At 37.5% G+C, this 16192-nt stretch overlaps 1 protein-coding gene across 1 annotated transcript in view; it reads left to right on the top strand.

Moving 5' to 3' along the window:
* Window positions 1-16192, top strand: part of INO80 (INO80 complex ATPase subunit) — a 117636-nt gene that overhangs the window by 57639 nt on the left and 43805 nt on the right. The window contains exons 20-24 of the mRNA XM_021009233.2: window positions 2748-2915; window positions 3269-3402; window positions 4479-4546; window positions 5505-5598; window positions 5933-6110. Of these exons, the coding sequence (XP_020864892.1) occupies window positions 2748-2915; window positions 3269-3402; window positions 4479-4546; window positions 5505-5598; window positions 5933-6110 (642 nt within the window). The remainder of the gene's footprint in view (window positions 1-2747; window positions 2916-3268; window positions 3403-4478; window positions 4547-5504; window positions 5599-5932; window positions 6111-16192) is intronic.

Here is a 16192-nt window from a genome sequence, read left to right as displayed (position 1 = left end):
CTCTGTCCTGACCTTTATGGTTTGTTTTCATTTCCCAGTCAGTTCTCTCCCACAGTTCTCTCTCTTCTCCTGGGCGAAGGAGATTCAGAGGGTAATTACCTTCAAATTCACTTTTCCCCCACTAACTTCTATTTATTTATCTACATGCATTCTCGTCGTATTTATCCTATACATACTTATGTGAATATTTGTTGTTTCCATATTAGAATGAAAGTTCCTTGAAAGTTGGGATTGTTTTATTTTTTCACATACAGCACCTAGCACAGCATGGTACTAGGAGAAAGCTAGGTAGCTCTGTGGATAGAGCACTGTGCCTTCAGTCAGGAAGACCCAAGTTTAGATCCAGCCTGCAGACATTTGGTAGCTATGGGACTCTGAGCAAGTCACTTAACCTCAGTCTGCTTGTTTCCTCAGCTGTAAAATAGTAATGATAACAGCACCTACACACACACACACACACACACACACACACACACACACACACACACACACACGGTTTGTTATGAGTATTGAATGAGATAATATTTGTAAAGTGCTTAGCATAGTGTGTGGCACATAATGGGCACTGAATAAATGCTTATTGCTCCCTACCCCAAGCACAGTAGATGATAAATAAATGTTTGTTAATTGATGCTCTTGATTGATGGTAACAGCAAGGATCCTTTATTCCAAAGGAAAGGAATAGAAGTGACCTTTCCCTTCTATTCCTCATTGATTGTGGCCATTTGTGCTATCTCATGACTGATAAACCACAGCATCCACAAACAAACTAAGCTAAGTGAAGAAAATAGAAGTAAACTAGATAAAATCCACAAGTAAAATATCTCACACTAAATGGATTCTCATTACGTCAGTGAACCTGTAGCTCTCTTTGTGCCAAATTGTCCCTCTTCCAGATCATCCTTAACCAAGTACTGATGAATTTTGACAAAAAGAACATTGCAGTAGAAGAAAGTAGTTTAGGTATTAGTGCTGTTAACTTAAAAAAAACCAAACACCTCTTTCTAGTATCCTAAATCACAAAGGTAGAATTATTGTCTCTACATGTTGAGTATTTATTTCTATATGGCATATTCTGGTTTAAGTATATGTGAAACTTTCTTCTGCTGTTGATCTTTTTTTAATTAATTTATTTTGATTTATCAACAATCACTTCCATAAGCTTTTGAGTTTTAAATTTTTCTCCCCCTTCCTCCCCAAGATGGCATGCAACCTGATATAGGCTATACATATACATTCCTATTAAACACATTTTCACATTAGTGATGTAAGTAAGAATTAGAACCAATAGGAGGAACCACCAGAAAGAGGAAACAACACAACAGAAGAAAAAAAATAGCAAAGAGTACGCTTCCATCTGCAGTCAGACTCCAGAGTTTTTTCTCTGAATGTGGATAGCATTTTCTATCATGAGGCCTTTGGAGATGTCTTAGATCCCTGCATTGTTGAGAAGGGCTAAGTCTATCAATATTAGTTATTGCACAACGTGGCTGTTACTGCGTACAATGTTCTCCTGGTTCTGCTCACTTCACTCAGCATCAGACCATACAAGTCTTTCCAGGTTTTTCTGAAGTCAGCCTGTTCATCATTTCTTATAGCACAATAGTATTCCATTACATTCATATACCACAACTTATTCAGCCATTCCCAAGTGGATGGGCATCCCTTCAGTTTCCAATTCTTTGCCACCACAGAAAGGGCTGCTATAAATATTTTTGTATATGTGAGTCTTTTTCCCATTTGTATGATCTCTTTGGGATATAGCCCTAGAAGTGCTATTGCTGGGTCAAAGGGTATGCATATTTTTATAGCCCTTTGGGCATAGTTCCAAATTGCTCTCCAGAATGGTTGGATCATTTCATAGTTCCCCCAACAATGCATTAGTGTTCCAATTTTCCCACATGTTCTCCAACATTTATCATTTTCCTGTTTTGTCATGTTGGTCAGTTGATATGTGTAAAGTGGCATCTCAGAGTTGTTTTGATGTGCATTTCTCTAATCAATAGTGATTTAGAGCATTTTTTCATATGACTATAGATGGCTTTAGTTTCTTCTTTGGAGAACTGCCTGTTCATATCCTTTGACCATTTATCAGTTGGGGAATGACTTGTTTTCTTATAAATTTGACTTTATTCTTTATATATTTTAGAAATGAGGCCCTTATCAGAGACTCTGGTTGTAAAAATTTTTTCCCAGTTTTCTACTTTCCTTCTAGTCTTGGTTGCATTGGCTTTGTTTGTGCAAAAACTTTCCAATTTATTGTAATCAAAGTTATTCATTTTGTATTTTGTAATCTCTGTCTCCTATTTGTTCATGAATTCTTCTGTTCTCCATAAATCAGATAGATAAATTCTTTCTTGCTCTCCTAGCTTGCTTACAGTATCAGCCTTTATATCTAAATCATGAATCCATTTTGACTTTATTTCGGTATATGGTGTGAGATTTTAGTCTATGGCTAGTTTCTGCCGTACTCTTTTCCAGTTTTCCCAGCAGTTTTTGTCAAGTAGTGAGTTTTTATCCCAGAAGCTGGGGTCTTTGGATTTATCAAACAGTAGATTACTATAGTCATTGACTACTGTGTCTTGCATACTTTATCTGTTTCACTGATTCACTGCTATGTTTCTTAGCCATTACCAAGCAGTTTTGATGATTGCTGCTTTATAATACAATTTAAGATCTGGAATGGCGCTACTGATCTTTTCACAAGGAGGATATGTCTACATATTAATTTTCTTGCTATTTTTCAGATTGAGATTTGGATGTATTGCCAACTGACCAGTAGACAGAAACTGCTATATCAGGCACTAAAGAACAAAATTTCCATTGAGGATCTGTTGCAGTCCTCAATGGGCTCCACCCAGCAAGCACAGAATACCACCAGTAGCCTCATGAATCTGGTCATGCAGTTCAGGAAGGTAAGGCCTGCCTAGTACTTGGGCCAACCACCCCCAGAGCTATACCAGCTAATCTTAAGCCAAACCTCATAGTACTTTATTAGCAGAGCTTTAAGATTTGTAAAACACTCTAAAGTCTTGTGAGGTACCTTTGGAGTTTGAGTAGCTCCCTAATTCTAGTGTAGATAGAAGGCCTCATGTTTATGACAAATATTTCATTGATCAAAGAAGAGAATGGCAAAAAAAATGGTGAATATAAATGGAACTCACTAAACATTGAAGTTTTCCTTTTCCTGTTTACCTGAATGGTTATTTTTTAGCATAATGTGGCAACTTCATTATTTGGCTGTTTTTTGACTGATTTCTTTTTTCAGGTGTGCAATCATCCAGAACTCTTTGAACGGCAAGAGACATGGTCGCCATTTCATATCACTCTAAAGCCATACCAGATTTCCAAGTTTATTTACCGCCATGGACAGATCAGGGTCTTTAATCATTCACGGGACAGGTCAGCAAATACCAACCTCTTGTTTGCCTACCATTACAAAAGATGGATTCTATTTTTCTAGGATTTGGAGTTTATGTCATAATTCTTTCAGATCAGGGTGTGCCCGTGAAACATGTATGTATGTGTGCATGGGAAAACAGATGGTGGGCCACAAGTCCTTATGCACCTATGCTGAACATTGTTTATGATTTTGGGGGGTGGGGCATGCATGTCTCCTTGGCAAAATGCATTCTTGTCACTAAAGAGGTAGCTCACTGTGTTCATGGAATAGCATTTATATTTCCCCATGTTTTTTCCTGTCCTGTGACCACTGAGTTCCATTAAACAAATTTACTTTCTCTGGAGAATAGTAGTGATAAAGTGGTAGGGTAAAAGTATAAGTAATCATAAAACAGATGTATACTACATTGTAGCACGTTACCTACCATATATATTATGGAATAAGGAAGAATCAAGTGGAAAGAAATTTTCAACTTATTCTTCCCTTACGCTTGATACGTCATGGAGAATAATTTATCTTCTTTCAAAAGAAATGCATTCCCTGTGAGGGGTTGAGGAAGCTCTTGCTATAGAAAAAAAAATAGGTATGTTGTTTACAAAAGCAATTAGTACTATCCTCATAACCAGTTATCTGTTTTAGTTTACTGGAATCAAGGTTCAGATATGTTGCTTGGATACAGTTTGCTTTTTCTAACCATGACAACACTTAACTATTAATTTATCTAAAGTTATTGTGAGTAATAGACCTAAGGTGCAGAGTCCCTTTTTAACACAGGATGTAATACTTTCAGGTCTGGAATTATGTGCTTCCTAAATATGGTACAGAAACAAGACAAAACACTTTTCTATCCTGGTGCCAGATACATTTTCTTTCCTGAATTATTTATATTCTTTGAACTTCACATAATTTTTTCCTGCTTCATGGAAGTAACAAGTTACTAAGCCCTAGGACCTGGTAGCCCACATTCCTGGAAGTGAGAACAGAGCAGAACCTAAAAATATTCGATAGATATAAGATAGAACCTAACTTAGCCAAAGTTGAGATTTCACCTTTCATTTTAAACTTTGTTTTCTAGGTGGTTAAGAGTTCTTCTTTCACCATTTGCACCAGATTATATCCAGCAGTCTCTCTTCCACAGGAAGGGTAGGTATCTTAGTGTTAAATATGAAGGCATTTGAAGGGTTTTTCAGCGTATCAGCTGTTTTGTTTAGTAAGTGTTATAAAAAAAGATGGACTTCTCTGTCAAAAAGGTTTACTCAGCTCCTTGGCCTATGATTGCCTAGTTTGAGTAGCCTGCTACCTTTTTTTTTTCTAATGTTCTTTAAAATAGTTAAGTGATCTTAATTTAGAAGGTTTGGGGTAAAAATATTCTGTCCAAGTAATTTCCTGATGTATCAGCATGGCTTTGTTGTTGACTGCTTTTAGTGTTCTGTCTTGTGTGAAGCCAAACAATTTCCCTTGGGAAAGATTAATTAATTAGACTTTTATATTCATTGCATGGAATTTTCAAAAGTTTTACCCCCTCTCTCTGTCATGAAATACCTTCCAACAAATAGCTAGTCTGAAATTTCATAACAGGAATGAAATCTTAACTGCCATATTTGTCCAAAAATAGGCCATGATTTTTCTCCAAATCTGATTTCTATAAAACCTGAGTGTGGTCTCCTGTTGCTTTTACCTTTCAGTGTTGTTGTTCTTTTTTTTTAGTTGTATCTTTCTCTTTGTAACCCTATTTGGGATTTTCTTGGCTCATTTTACATATGGGGAAACTGAGGCAAACAAGGTTAAGTGACTTGTCCAGGGGTTACACACTTAGTGAGTGTCTGAAGCTGGATCTGAACTTGGGTCTATCCTGAGTCCATGTCCAGCATTCTATCCACTGCACCTCCTAGATGCCTCTGCTTTTTCTTTAAAAGACCTCTTTGGGGAGCAGTACCCTATAGATGAAAGACAATCAGTGTTTGAACCATTATGGTAGGCAAAAATCCTTAGTAGCATGTCCTAATTCCTGGGATCCAAATTTTAGCAAGACGGCTTCGTGCTCTTTACTCCACAATTTCAGCTTGCTGTTGGGATTAACATCCCCAATTTGTTACTCCAGGTGTTAATGAAGAAAGCTGTTTCTCTTTCCTTCGATTTATTGATGTGTCACCCGCAGAGATGGCAAACCTCATGCTTCAGGGACTTTTGGCAAGGTAAGCAAAACTTACCTGTTTGATTAGTGACAAATGAATTGGAAGATTGGTTGGTAAAAAAAGATGGTGTAATTATAATTCATGTGTAGAATTCATGCAAAAATAATATCTGTCTACCCTTTATTATTTTCTTGGACCTCTCATCCTTGTTACTTCTTTTAAAAAATAACCAGCTGACATGGTATCAAACAGACAATAATCAAGGGTGTTTTCAAATGCTCGTCCTTCACCAGTGAGATGTGTTCATATGTTCATATGTGAGGTTCAGTCATTATGAACCTCGAAACCTCTCCTTGGAGCATTGAATAAGCACATCTGCTGTGGTTTATTTCAGATGGTTAGCTCTTTTCCTGTCTCTGAAAGCCTCCTACAGGCTCCATCAGCTGCGTTCCTGGGGAGAGCCACAAGGGGAGAGCCAGCAGAATCCTCGACATCTGAGGAATAAGGATTTCCTCCTTGGGGTTGATTGCCCCCTCTCCTTTCCCAACCTTTCCAGCTGCACCTTGTTACAGGTAAGCCACAGTTGTAACCACTTTTCTGAGCTTTCCCTTGTCTCCAGTGAGATCTGCAAAGCAGGGAATCAGACAAGGTTCTCTCTGGGCACTGGTTGTATCTAGAGCCACTCATCAGCTTTGTCCAGTTTTATGGCAGGAAGACTTAGAGGATGTCTTCTTTTAAAAGAGAGGGATAGAGAAATGTGAGAGGTGGTTATTGATGAGAGCAAAAAGAATACAAAGTCTGTGTCTTAAAAGAGCCACCACTTGTCCTAACCTTTTGAACTGCTGATATTACTGCAAAGACAGGGGATACAGTGGATGGAACACTGTGCCTGGAGTCAGGAAGACCTGAGTTCAGATCACTGCCTCAGACACTTCTAGCTGTGGGACCATGAGCAAGTCAGTTAATTTCTTTCTACCTCAATTTCCTCCGCAGTAAAATGAGTATAATAATAGCACCTACCTTATGTGATTTGTTGTGAAGATCAAATGAGATAATATTTGTAAAACACTTCACACCTTAAATTCCTATATAAATATAAATATTATCATTGTAGGTGAAACATCTGAGCTTTCTCTAGTTACTGTTCTGGGTAATTGTGCTTCCTCTTCCCTCTTGTTTCCAAAGTGACTCCTTTTTAGAATATTGTTTCTTAATGTCCATCATTCTGTTTTATCCCCCAAACTGCACTTTTTCTTCAAATAAAACCTTCATGAGAGGTTTTTGACAAGACCGAGAAAATGAGTTTTTACCTCATTCTGGTAGCTTTTCATGCTTTGTCCACGTTGTGCTCATTTTTTTCCTCCACTAGCTATTTTAGGGTCATGTGATTTTCGTTTTCATTTTCTGTTAATACAAAAGGAAGCATTAAACCGTTTTGTATGGATTTATTTAAATAGGACAGGTGTGTAGGGAAATTGGTGCCCTTTTAGGATAATCTTTCTTTTCCCTTGTTTCTTTATGTGACTCTGAGAGGAAAGACTGTTCTAGTTGTACAAAACCAATAATGAGATAGGCAGAAAGCCTGGAACACCAGAAGCGGAGATAGTGAGGTCTAGTCGCATTAAACAGGACAGCTGGCATCACCTGATGAAAATTAACTCTATCACGACTATTGCTTTGGAATTACTTGATGACAAGATATATATTCATCTTACAAGTTGTGTTATGTTAAGTCAGAATTTATAGTCGTTTTGTTTTGATGGATGTAATGTGACTCCAGATATACCTGAATCAATCAGTACATTTTTATTAAAAACTTACTATATATCAGTATCTTGTAGTATTTGCTATGGAGGGTACAAAGAAGTGTGACATACATCTCTGCCTTTTCTATGGTGCTTACAACCTTTTTGTGAAATAACTGACATTTCAAGGCTTTGTGTGATGATAATCAAGTCAGTGCGAGAGATAAGTCTGTCATAATGAGGTACATTTTAGTGTTCTGCTGTATTTTACATTCTTCTACCATTTTAAATTTGACCAGTGCTTTTCCATCATTTTTTGTTATTCCTCACAATATACAGAAAACAGTGAGTCAAACAAGATATCACCCCTATTTACATAGTGAAAAAAAACCTGTGTCAAAGAGTATGAGTGAAGGGAGTTAAGCAAGGTAATGAATAGAAGGGCTCAAAGATAAGAACTTATAACTTCTGAGTAGAGTTTTCTGAAACCATTGATGAACCGAATGAATCTAGGTAATTGAATATTTGCTTTCCATTACCCATCAGGAATTTTTGGTGTTTTGAAACAAATGGAAGAAATGGTGTTCTGGTTAAAGAAGATGATAAGTTTTAGATAGAGGCATCAGTAGACATTTCCGATCCTTAAAAACTGCATTGATCAAGTTCTGCCTTGGTATTTAACTTGATCCTTCTGACTTAAAACTCTTCCCTAGTCACCCAGGCTCTCAATCTTGGTGTCATCTTCAACTCCTCCCTCCTTCATACTCAACCCACACTTATGATCTGTTGTATTCTTATCATTTTTGTTTTCACAACATCTGTTGAATACATCCTACTTTCTACTCACATGATCACCTCTTGCCTAAGCTATTGCAGTAGCCTAATGGTGGGTCTGCCTCCTCCAGTCCATCCTTCACTCAGCTGCCAAAGTGATTTTCCTTAAGTGCATGTCTGACTCCGTAAACTCCAGTGGCTCCCTGTTACCTCCAAGATCAATTATAAATCCTCTGTTTGGCATTGAAGTTCTTTATAACCTGGTCTTTTCTTACTGTTGTGGTCTTACACTTTATTCCCCAACTTTCGATTTGTGATCCAGCTGTTGTTCTTTCCTCACACCTGATAGTTCAGAATCTCTGCCTTTTCACAGTCCCATCCCTGGAATACTCTTTTTCTACACCTCTGCCTCCTGACTCTGTTGGCCTCCTTTAAGATTCAGCTCAAATCCTACCTTTTGAAAGAGGCCTTTCTGAGGTACACCTCCTCTGCCCCCACCTTCAGTGCGTCCACTCTGAGATGACCTTGCATTTATGATCTTTATGAAAATAGTTATTTGTATGTCATCTCCCCCCCTTAAATGTGAACTTGAGGGCAGAGGTCGTGTTCTTGGTTTTATTTGTACCCCTGTTGTTTAGCATGATGCCTGGCATATAATAAGCACTTAATAAATGCTTGTTATTGTTGTTTACTGACATTACAACAGAGCTTTACCAACCATGATAGGGATCCCCAACTCCTGATACCATTTCACAAAACCTAAGTAAACTCTATAGGTTTAAGTGTGAGTCAGAGAGATGTTTTGCTGATTCTCACAGACTTTAGGGGCCATAAAGGTTGTGTGAGGCCTTTAGGATAAGAAGCAGGACAGGTATCCTCTTGTATTCAGCCTCCAAATATGATACATAATACATGCCTAGAATTTTTACCCATGTACATATATAGGCCATGATCTTTTTTTTCCCCTAGCTCCTGATCTAGAAATATGCCAAGATGACAGTTGACCTACCCCACTTCATGTACCTATTGAATATCTGTATTTGAAGTAGCATATCACATAACACATGAGCCTTCTGTGTGGCAGTTCGGTTTGATGGTATGCCTTTTCATTCTGGTGGTACCATCTAGTTTAGGCCATCTGTGATGCTGAAAATCGTGCTATTGCTTGAGGCAAGCAGAACTGAGAAATCTCAGGGCTAATCTCAGACATCTTACTTGGCAATATTACACGATAAGGTCCATGTTGTATATTTAGGAAAGCCAAAGGGAGCATTTCTTTCCTATCTTCTATGTCTTGTGCTAAGAGTAACAGTTTTCTAACTGACCCTATTTGTGAATAACTAAAAAGCTATGCAAGTTAATAAAGCTAAGGTCAGTGTATTTTAATGAAAGTATAACTGGGTTATTAGGGGAGATATCTGTAAAACTTTTTGAATATTTAATGCCCCATTTATTTGTCTTTGGAGGGAAAGGTTTGATGTATGCTTCATTTTGTCATGGTATTTCAGATAAGGAATGTCATTAAGAGACTCATAAGTCTGATGCATTTTGGTGCATAGTATTTGTCCCCACTTTCCCTTACACCCAAATTTAGCCAACCACACGCATTTCTAGTCATTTTGCCACTTAAGGTAAGTCATTAAGACATGATAACACTTATTTCACATATAATAAAAGTCATTTTGTAGTCAGAATAAAGTAAGTACACACTAAATGAAAATTGCTATAATCTAGTTCCGCCTTAGGCCTTAGAATAAGCACTTGGTGGACTTTCCTCTTCTAAGTCCCAAATTTCTTCTGTTTCTCATGTGGCCTTTGTTGACTTACTGAAAGGTCTCCTGATCCTAACTTTTCCTGAACCAAAAGCTTTTTTTCATGTTCTTACTCTACCTCTGATTATGTGTTGTCTCTTTTGGAGTCATGTACCTCCTCTAGGAAGTCTTCCTAGATTAACTTATCCTTTCACTAATGATACTTTTTTTCCTTTGTGTCCTCAGTTTTCACTATTTTAAAAGTGCGTTTCTTTTGTATATTTCTTTTATACTTAGAGATTTTTATGTATGTTAGATCCTCTTCCCTCCAGTACCCAAAATTATGTTGAAAAATTTGCACCTAAGCTCCAGTCTTGTATTTCCTAGAGATTATAAGGATTCCAAGTAAATATTGTAGACCTTTATTGAATGCAAGAGGTTCTTTGGAGGGATTTCTCCTGTATCCTTTTAAAATAAGGTGGTCATCTGAAGAGCTTTTATGACTTCATTTGCCTCTGTTGGTTTCACCAGCATTGATTGGTGTTGTTGAGTCTTTCTAGCCTCTGTGGTTGGGATCAATAATGCAGAAGGGAAAGTGGAGTTGGCTTCCAGAGCATTATGAGTGATGTCTCTGAGAGGGGAGGACTCCCTCCCATTATTGATAGAAAATGCCAGAGAGTCTATGGGGAATGCCAATATGACTCATAAATAACTTTTCAAAGAATAAAATTAGTTTGTGGATTTGTTAACACTTGTGTTCTATAACCTTGTTCCTTTTGTGACCCTAAAAAGCTCTGTGTTCTCAAAAATTTGTTATGCCCTATTTTATCTTGAGTTAATGCTTGAGGAATGTTTCATTCATTATTTATGCTCAAATAGTATTAATGCCGGACCTTAGAAAACATCTAGTTAAACTTGCACCCTTTTCAGTTTTTCACAGCCTAATGGTGCATTCCCTGTTTTGGACACCAGTGTTTAAACTCAGACAGCACTGTGAGGTTATGACAGATATTTAATTAATTGAATCAGAAATCTGCTGGTGTATTCTGCTGTAATTAAATTGTAGGGAAAATTGATAATGAAATCTAAAAATTTGTTTAACTGGTTCTCTCATTACCATTATTCCCATTTCCCCTTCTTTTCCTCCCAGTTGTTTTAACTTGTTGTTTCCTCAATTGTTGTCATTTAATATGTTCCTTGATTTATTTAGTCTTCTAGTTATTAGTGGTTTAGTCATTTTCAGTTGTGTCCAACTCTTTGTGACTTGTTGGGGTTTTCTTGGCAGAGACACTGGAGTGGTTTGCCATTTCCCTCTTTAGGTCATTTTACAGATGAGGAAACTGAGGCAAACAGTGTTAAGTGACTGTCCAGGCTCACACACCTAGTAAGTGTCTAAGGCCAGATTTGAAATCAGGAAGAAGAATTTTGCTGATTCCAGGCCTGGCACTCTCCATTTTGCCCCCTAGTTACAAGTACCAGAGCCTTTATAGCAATTCCTTTTGAGGTTTTTTCTGTGTTGTCATCACCACCAACAAACATTTCTTGAGTGAATACCCCATGTGTGTAACACTGTACTAAGTGCTCTATGGTGCACGTTTTAGGGAGATCATGCCTATAGTGTTTCAAGACAGATTGCAGTTCATAGGAGTTCAGGTAGAGCTGGAAGAGACCTCAGGACACGTCCAGTCCAGTCCTCTCGTTTTGCAGATGAGATCATTGATGTTCATAGAGGGGAAGGGATATTCTTGCCCAAAGTCATGCAGGTGGTATGTAAAAAGACCAGAATTTGAACCTAGGTTCTTTGCTCTCTTTTTGACTAAGCCAAGTGATCTTTACATTATCTGTTCTTGGGCCTTAATGGGTTTGGATTCAAATCCAACCTCAGACACTACTTGTATGATCCTGGACAAGTCATTTAACATATGTCTGCCTCAGTTTCCTCTACTGCAAAATAAAGATAATATAATGATGATACCTATTTTCCAAGATTGTCATGAGTATCAGATGAGTTATTTGTAAAGCATTTAGCATTGTGCCTGGCACGTTTCCGTCTTTCCTATCTGCCCTTTTCTCTCTTTCCCCTGCCATAGTTAAATGGATGAGTAACTTGGGATTCTTTTTGAATATATAACTAAGTCCTTAGAATCCAAGAATGGATTATGGTTCAGTTCAAGCCAAATTGTAAGGGATTAAGTGATTGAGAGGACAGAAATTGGAAGTATGTCAAATACTCATCAGTTAGAAAAGCTCAGACTTAGGGAGGGGTTCTGATGTATATTTGGAAAAGTAATTGCTTTAGTGGGTAGAAAAAAAGCAAAATCACATGGGTTTAGAGCAAAGTGCAATCTTAGAGATAATCAAGCCCAAGTCCTTCATTTTATAGATGAGAAAACTAAAGCCCCCAAATTAAGTGACTTCGGATCACACATGACTCCAGTTCCCATGTCACCATATTCTGAGGGCGTCCTAGAGTGTATAGCAAAATAATTTTATACCAGCACTAGAGAATTCAGGGATTTCTTTATGTACGCATTGTCATTGTACCTGCCTTCTTTACACATTGGGAGGTTTTAGGAAAGCACAGTGTTAATTAAATGGATGGCTCATAGTTGTTATAAAGACAGATTAAAAGTTGGAGTTTTTATCCTTGAAATGGAAAGACAGTGGAATGATTAGGCTGTCTTCAGATACATGAATGAGTGTTATGTAAGGTTATTGACCAGTTGTTCTTGATTTCCGTGGAAGAGAAAATGGGTTTAATATGTTAAAAAGTTTGGTTTGAATAAGGAATCATATGCAGTTGATATAATTAAAGAATGGGATGTAGCTCTATTGCAAGAGGGATTCGTTACAGATGATCAAAATCTCCAGTTGTTCCTCTTCAAAGTTAAGATTGACCTGATTTCAGTAAGCCCCAGAATACTACAGATATTTTTGCAGATATGCCTCTCCCTTAAAATTGTCACACGAAAACTCAAAGGGGTGAAAGAATGCCTGTTTCTCAAACTGTGGTGTGCAGTTGGAAGTCTGTTGAGTTAGTCCATCAGTGAATGTACCTGGAGAGGTACTATAAATGGACAGTGGGGTCAAGTATAGCATTGAATAGGCTAAGCTGATTGCATTTGGACTGTCTGCTCCCAATGGGCTCTCTGACACAATGCCCTTCCTTTTATTTTTTATTAACATTCAATTATGAACTCTCTTTGATGTGCAAAATAACAAGCTTTACTAATGTATGGGATTCTAACATTATTGTTTCACTGTTTTGGAACTGTTCCTCTGGCTGAACTTTTTGATGAGCAAAAAACATTAGTAACTTTTTGGCTGGCAGTCAGAGAAGTACTTAATGCCCAGATCTCAAGAAGTGGTTTTGGTTTTGGTTTTTAAATTTTTTCCCCCAATTACATGTAAAAACAATTTTTAACCTTCATTTTTTACAATTTTGAATTCCAAATTCTCTTCTGCCGTCCTCCTCCCCCTTCCACCTTCGAGAAGGCAAGCAATTTAATAGTGGTTATACATGTGTAACATTTCCATATTAGTCATGTTGTGAAAGAAAACAGACCAAAAAAGTGTGCTTCAGTCTGCAGTTGGATTCCATTAGTTCTTTCACTGGAAGTAGATAGATAGCACTTTTCATCATAGGTCTTTCAGAATTGTCTTGGATCTTTGTATTACTGAGAATAGCTGAGTCATTCAGTTACTTATTGTACAGTGTTGCTGTTACTGTGTACTGTGTTCCCCTGATTCTGCTTACTTTACTCTTCATCAGTTCATTTAAGTTTGCCCGGGTTTTTCTGAAAACATTCTGCTCATCATTTATTATAGCACAATAGTATTCCATCACTATCATATACAGCCATTCTTCACTTGATTGGAATCCCCTTAATTTCCAGTTCTCTGCCACCACAAAAAGAGCTGCTATAAATATTTTTGTATACATGGGTCCTTTTCTTTCTTTTTTTCTTAATCTCTTTGGGATACAGACTTTGTAGTGGTATTGCTAGGTCAAAGAGTATGCACAGATTTATAACCCTTTGGTCATAGTACAAATTGCTGTCCAGAGTGGTTGGATCAGTTCACAACTCCACCAACAGTGTATTAGTGTCCCAATTTTCCCACACCCTCTTCAACATTTACTGTTTTCCTTTTCTGTCATATTTGCCAAGCTGATAGATGTGAGGTGGTACCTCAGAGTTACTTTAATTTGCGGTTCTGTAATCAGTAGTGATTTAGGGCATATTTTTCATATGATTATAGATAGCTTTGATTTCTTAATTTTAAAACTGCCTAGTCATATCCTTTGACCATTTATCAATTGGAGAATGACTTGTATTCTTATAAATTTGATTCAGTTCTCTGTATATTTAGAAATGAGGCCTTTATCAGAAACACTTGCTGTAAATATGGTAACACAAATTTGAATCCTAGCTCTTTGATTTATTACCTTTGTACCCTTGATCAAGACACTTTACTTCTGAACTTTAGTGTCTTCTTTAGTAAAATGAGTGCATTTTCCTGAAGAGGTCTTCTCTAGTTAAATCTTTGAACCTGTAATCAATAAATATTTGTAGAAATCAACAAATTGATATACAGATCAACAAATATTTAGTAAGTACCTACTGTGTATAAAGCACTGGGCTTAGCACTGGGGGATATTCAAAATTAAGATATGACACTATCTGGGGGCAGCTAGGTGGTGAGAACCTGAGTTCAAATCCAGCCTCAGATACCTAACACTCACTAGCTGTGTGACTCTGGGCAAGTCACTCAATCCCAGTTGCCTCACAGAAGAAAAGATATGATAATTTCCTTACTTTTATGGAGTTTATGGTCTATTTCTTAAGAAGAATATAATAATTCATGATAATTAACCTTACTGAGCCAGTATGATGCAGTGGATACAGACTTGAGTTCAAGTTCTACTTCTGACAGGTATTAGCTTTGTGACCCTTGGGCAAGTCACTTAACTTCTTTATACCCCTAGGCAATTCTTAAGATTATAAGTTGCAGAGCAGTTGTCTACCTACAGTTGAGCCAGTTTCCTCATCATGAGTTTCTACACCAGTAAAATCACTGGGTCCAAGATACCTCTTAGTCAGAACTGTGCCAAATGGGCTATAAAATTGTGCATACCCTTTGACCCAGCAATGCCACTATAAGTTTTGTATCCCAAAGAGATCAAAGAAAAATGAAAGAAGGAACTATATGTACAAAAATGTTTATAGTAGCTCGTTTTGTAGTGGCAAAGAATTGGAAATTGAGGAGATTCCCATCACTTGGGGAATAGCTGAACAGTTTAATTTGTGGTCCAAACGTGAACTATGGTTTGAAATTATAAACTATTATTCCTTATTTTGGGAATTTGTCTTGTACTACAGATCTGATTCTAACATTCATCCTATCCTTACTCCCTCCTCAGTAAAAGAAAAAACCTCTTTTTCTCTCTCTGGATTCCTATGAAAGTTCACAAACCTTTTCTGTATTGGAACAGGAGAAGACTTAATCTGCTTCAATTTTCTTTACCTTTTGGATCTGTCCTCTAACTTTCTGAACAGGGATACGTATATTTACCTCAGAAGGATTAGACTTAGAACTTTTAGCTGGGAATCCTTTGCAGACAAGCCCTAACTTTATGAATGGGAAGACATCAGGTAGACATTCTGGGCAGTAAGTACGTGGTACCAACTACCTCTGCTTCTGCCACATGGGTGTTCTTGCTGAAACACAAATGGCATCCTCATGTGTCAATTGACTGTTGCTAACTTTTTTCTAATTCCAGAAATTTTATTATTAGTGGAAATTATACAAAAGGAGCACAGTTTTATTTTGTGGTAGTAGAAAGTAGAGCAGACTTGTTTACATTCCTAAAGTGTATTTATTAAGTTTAGAGATTGTTTATAGGGAGGTGTATGTAAGCAATTACCAAAATTTATTTTCAGAATCATTATTTAGAAGGGTAAAATTAAGAGTATGGGGCAGCTAGGTGGCACAGTGGATAGAGTACTGGGCCTGGAATCAGGAACACTCTTCCTCCTGAGTTCAAATCCTGCCTCAGACACTTACTAGCTGTGTGACCACAGACAGGTCACTTAACCCTGTTTGCCTTAGTTTCCTCTTCTGTAAAATGAGCTAGAGAAGGAAATGGCAAACCACTCCAGTATCTTTGCCAAGAAAACTCCTAGAGAGGTCACAAAGAGCATGACTGAAAAATGAGTAAACAACAACAAACAGTTAACAAAATTTTTGAGAGCAGCTCGTCCAAGAATCCAGAGAAAAGGAAAAACCACAATCCTACGTGTTCAGACAGCTGGGTGGCAGGAAGAGCCACTTCCCCCAGGGGTACCCTACTTTCCCCTTGTTTTGGTCTCCTTGAGTAACTAT

Source organism: Phascolarctos cinereus, unplaced genomic scaffold (genome assembly GCF_003287225.1).
Source record: "Phascolarctos cinereus isolate Bilbo 61053 unplaced genomic scaffold, phaCin_HiC Scaffold_3;HRSCAF=262, whole genome shotgun sequence".
NCBI lineage: Eukaryota > Metazoa > Chordata > Mammalia > Diprotodontia > Phascolarctidae > Phascolarctos > Phascolarctos cinereus.
This window is presented reverse-complemented; position numbering and strand designations above follow the sequence as displayed.